This window comes from Poecilia reticulata, linkage group LG9 (genome assembly GCF_000633615.1).
Source record: "Poecilia reticulata strain Guanapo linkage group LG9, Guppy_female_1.0+MT, whole genome shotgun sequence".
Taxonomy (NCBI): Eukaryota; Metazoa; Chordata; class Actinopteri; order Cyprinodontiformes; family Poeciliidae; genus Poecilia; species Poecilia reticulata.
Window position 1 is genome coordinate 33,845,590 of NC_024339.1, and position 4,522 is coordinate 33,850,111.

The 4,522-nt window shown below is 48.1% G+C and overlaps 1 protein-coding gene across 1 annotated transcript in view; it reads right to left on the reverse strand.

The window, feature by feature from the left end:
• Positions 1 to 4,522, reverse strand: part of cep120 (centrosomal protein 120) — a 19,201-nt gene that overhangs the window by 4,822 nt on the left and 9,857 nt on the right. Inside the window, exons 9-16 of the mRNA XM_017306552.1 lie at positions 3,704 to 3,896; positions 3,531 to 3,627; positions 2,698 to 2,886; positions 1,588 to 1,677; positions 1,425 to 1,517; positions 593 to 754; positions 397 to 519; positions 207 to 305 (exon numbers count right to left, since the gene is read on the reverse strand). Of these exons, the coding sequence (XP_017162041.1) occupies positions 207 to 305; positions 397 to 519; positions 593 to 754; positions 1,425 to 1,517; positions 1,588 to 1,677; positions 2,698 to 2,886; positions 3,531 to 3,627; positions 3,704 to 3,896 (1,046 nt within the window). The remainder of the gene's footprint in view (positions 1 to 206; positions 306 to 396; positions 520 to 592; positions 755 to 1,424; positions 1,518 to 1,587; positions 1,678 to 2,697; positions 2,887 to 3,530; positions 3,628 to 3,703; positions 3,897 to 4,522) is intronic.

The following is a 4,522-nucleotide window of genomic DNA, read 5'->3' on the forward strand; positions in this document are numbered from 1 at the left end:
GTGCGTGATGACATCGTTCTGTGATGTCATCACGTGGAGGGCGGCCATCTTGTCTGAATTCAGGTCAACTTTGAGCAGAAGCAGGCAGAACCTGGGACCCGGCGCAGGTCGGTCGGTACCTGTTTGAACCGGGCCAGCTCCGACCCGGCGCCGGTCGGTCGGTACCTGTTTGAACCGGGCCAGCTCCGACCCGGTGGAGGCGGTACCTGTTTGAACCGGGCCAGCTCCCTCAGCGCGCGGCCCCACTGCTGCTTGTAGTGCAGTTTGGACTTGGTGGTCGACTCCAGCTTCCGCTCCAGTTCCACCTTCACAGAAACAAACCATCAGAGCAGAACCCCAACAGAACCGCTGCTGGTATGAACCCGGAGGCCAGCGGGTCGGGTCGGGTCGGCTCACCTTCTCCAGCGCCAGCAGGTTGACTTCTGCCTGCAGCCTGAACTCGGGCCGCTGGTTCTGCTGCTCCCGGTAGAGCTGGAACTCCTTCTGCAGCTGCTGGTATCGGGCCTCTGCGTCCGCCATCTGGACCCAGAACCAGAACGTCACCGAGTTTACCCAGGCCGTTATGGACCCGGCAGAACCGGCTCCTCCCTACCTGCTGCAGCAGCCGGCCGCGCTCCTCCTCCATCAGCCGGACCTTCTCCCTCTCCAGCGCCACCAGGTGGTCGCCCTCCCGCTGCAGCCGCCTGCTGGCCTCCTGCAGCTCCTTCTGGGTCAGGTCGTGTTCGGCTCTCAGCTCCCGCTGCAGACGCTGAGTCTGCAGAGAGACAGAACCAGACCAGATTCAAAAAACAAAGAAATGACTAAAGAGTGTTTTAGGTTCTGACTGGATGAATCAGAATCTGGTTCTGATGAGGCTCAGAACCTCTAAACAGGTTTTAATCAGTTTATCAGACCCATTTTTTAAATATCTGATCTTCAAAGTGTTTTTATTGGCTGGAAGCAGAAAATAAACAGAAATAAAGGCTGAAAAACATCAATACAAACTGAACTTTTTAATAATATTCACGTTTATCTGCACCAGGACAGAGACGCTGCTTATAAAACATTATAAAAATCTGAAATTATTGGTTTGTTTTACTATCATTTCCAGATTTTTCACATGTTTGTATAATATTAATATTTATTTCTAATCATGGCTGAAACGTTTTGGTCAAATGCAAAAAGAAAAGCCGTTTCTGTGGCCTGTTTAGGCTCCTTCTGTCCACTAGGTGGAGCTGCAGCGACTGAAGCGGCTCAGGAGAAACTGAAGAACAATCAGGATTTAAAAACGGTTCAGACCAGAAACACGACGCTTCCCTTAAACAAGTAAGGTAGTTGTGGAAGAATTAAAGAAACGGTGTCAGAACGTTTCGGTAAACCCTGAAGATGATCTAAAAATGATCGATAACTTTCAGTGTGTATTGATCAGAGTTGATCAGCCCGACCTGCAGCTCCGCCTCAGCCAGCTGCTTCTCCCTCTTCTCCAGGTCACACAGCGTCTTCTGCAGCTTCTCCTCCAGCTGGTTGAACTCCAGCTCCTGCAGAACCACCAGAACCGGATCAGAACCACCAGAACCGGTCCAGGACCGGATCAGATGAACTCTTCACCTTCTTCTTGACCAGCGCCTCCCTCTCTCCGTCTCTCTTCCTCCACTCGTCCGCCAGCGCCTGCATGTGCCGCAGCTCCTTCTGCTTCAGCTGCAGACAGAACCGCCGCCATCTTTAAGCCAGAACCAGAACTCCTCACCGGGTCAGAACCAGACATTCCTGTTTACTGAGCTTCTTCTGCTCCATCCTCACTGAAATTCTGTCTTTATGTAAAAAAACAACTAAAAACAGAAAAACTTAGAAAATGTGGAAAGTTCCGACAGTTTTTACAGGAAAAAGATAAACTTTATTCTTTTGTCGACATATTTTAAGACATTTTTATTCGGGTCGGGAATTTAAAGTTAATTTAAATTAAATCTGCAGTTTGTAACTTTTATTAAAAATATGTTTTTTACACATTTGTTAAAACCGCCACCATGTTGTTAATGTTTATAATCTGAAAAGATGGATGTGCTGTCTGAAGAAATGAACCAAAAACAACCAATGAGAGCCAGGAGGAGGAGCTTAGCGCTGTCAATCACCATCATGTACACGCTGCTAACTGTGCAAATGAGAAACATTGATTTGAACATTTGCCTTGGAGGTTTGGGGTGAGCAGGGTGATTGGCAACACTAAGACCCGCCTCCTGGCTCTGATTGGTTGTTTCTAGTTAGTCCAGTTTTTACAGATCATCTCACAACATGGTGACAGTTCCAACATATATATAAAAATATATTTTAAGTTACTTGCTGCAGCTTTAATTAAACCGAATTCATTTTCAACTTCGCCAAAAACGTTTGCTGCTGGGTTGAGGTGGTTTTTGGAAAATGATTTAAAACAGGAAATGGAAACATTTCCTGTTCAGTGCTGATGTCGCGATCGCTCCCACCCGCTGGTGGATCTGCGCCTTACCAGAGGCACCAGGCCTCCAGCTGAGAGGAGACTCCGTTTTATTCTGAAACATTTGTTGCATGCTAGTTAGCGACTTCCTGTTAATCTTAGCATCATTTCTGATGAAATTACGCAAATTTGCATTTTTCTTTTTTGCAACATTTGAAAACTTCTGAAAACTCGCCTGATTGGACGGACAGCTAGCCGGCGGCTAACAGAGCTAACTCTTCTGTTTCTACCTGATCGTCGAACAGGTCCTCCTGCTCCTCCTTCCACATCTCCAGCTCCAGGGCCGCGCGGTACTCCAGGGTGTCCCTGGTGGCCTGGGGGGCCGGCGGGGCCCCGGGCACCTGGGGGGCGGGCGGCGGCAGGGACGGCTTGGGCGCCGCTGGGCGAGAAGACGACTTCGGGACGGCGGGACATTCGTCCTAGAGACATGATGAGGAAAAATACAGGAACACGTACAGACTCAGAGGAACGGAAACGCTGTAATGAAATCAACTATAATAAAATAAAAACCAGCAAAAAGCTTTTAATTTTACATTCATCTCATGTTTAATAAACTGTTCAGTGGAAATTTGATCCTCATCGACTGAAGATGTTTGTATTTATAGTCTTCAGCTGATCAGGGATGAAAAAATGAATCGTAATTAATTGATCATTTAGACAAAAGTCAAAATTTAGCAATCGATTAATCATTAACTAATGACTCCATCCATCCATCCATATATATTCTGAGCAATAATTCAGCCAAAACTGTACAATAAAATTATGATAAATTACATTTTGTCTAAGTTTTACACCCAAAATCCTCTGGTGGCAGTTTGACTAAATGAATGATGTCATCGCATTTTAGGTAATAAAATGTTTATTTCTTATGCATTTTAATGAATAAAAAAAAATTAAAAAAAGCTACGTACTGCAGCTTTAATTTATTTCTAATGTTTAAGAAAAAGCTTGAATGAAAAAACTGATTTTTTTAATCCAATTAATCGTCAGAATAACGATCACTAAAATAATGGTCAGCTGAAGTCTGACCCACTGGGCCAGGTTCAGAACCATCTGGACCCACCTGGATCGAGTCCGACACCAGAACCTCTTTAGCTTTAATGAAGCCCAGATCCTGCAGCGTCGCCACGTAGCTCAGCTCCGCCACGCGCTCCGCGGGCCTGGAGGACCGACACACCGCCGTTAGTAGCCGCCAGGCGACCCGCCTGCCCGTCTGTCTGTCGGAGGCGTCCCTACCGCTGGGGGTGGACCACGGGGATCCGGTCCTGGTGGGTCTGCCTCCAGCCCGGGTCGCCCGCCGGGCCCAGCCGGGTCTTCTCCGAGCTCAGCACCTGGTGCAGCTGGATGGAGGCCGAGCCCAGCAGCTGGTCTCTGCTGGAGGAGCCGCGGTCCCACAGCTCCACGACCAGAGGAACCCTGGAACAGCAACGTTACCATGGCAACACGCAGCCAAACACCTGGCTAGCAGCGCCAGGTAAGCCTCCACGTTACCATGGCAACACCTGGCTGGGCGCAGCTAGCAGCGCCAGGTAAGCCTCCACGTTACCATGGCAACACCTGGCTGGGCGYAGCTAGCARCGCCAGGTAWGCCTCCACGTTACCATGGCAACACCTGGCTGGGCGCAGCTAGCAACGCCAGGTAATTTTACATGCAAACCCACCCAATTCTGCAGCAAATGTACATGTTAAGGTTCTCATAGTCAAGCTGGCATAACTGACCTACTTTCCTCTCCTTCGCTATTTATTTTGCATTAAAACTTTTTCCTTACCTCGTTATCTAGTTTTTTTTGTTGACAATTAGCACTGCATAGTTCTTTTCTTTTTATGTCAGGCGTACATGTCAGACTCGGCAGCTAAAAACAGGGCTAGACATCACTAGCCAGCAGCTTTCTGCCCTCCAGAAGGGAGACGGGGGCGGGATCTTACCTGCATGACGTCACGATGCAACGTGTCGATGCGATTAAGCTCTTTAAGAATCGTGACCGACGAATTTAAGGCCAAATTACTGTTTTAATTAATACAAGACATTTTAACCTGCCGCCTGTCTCAGAGAAG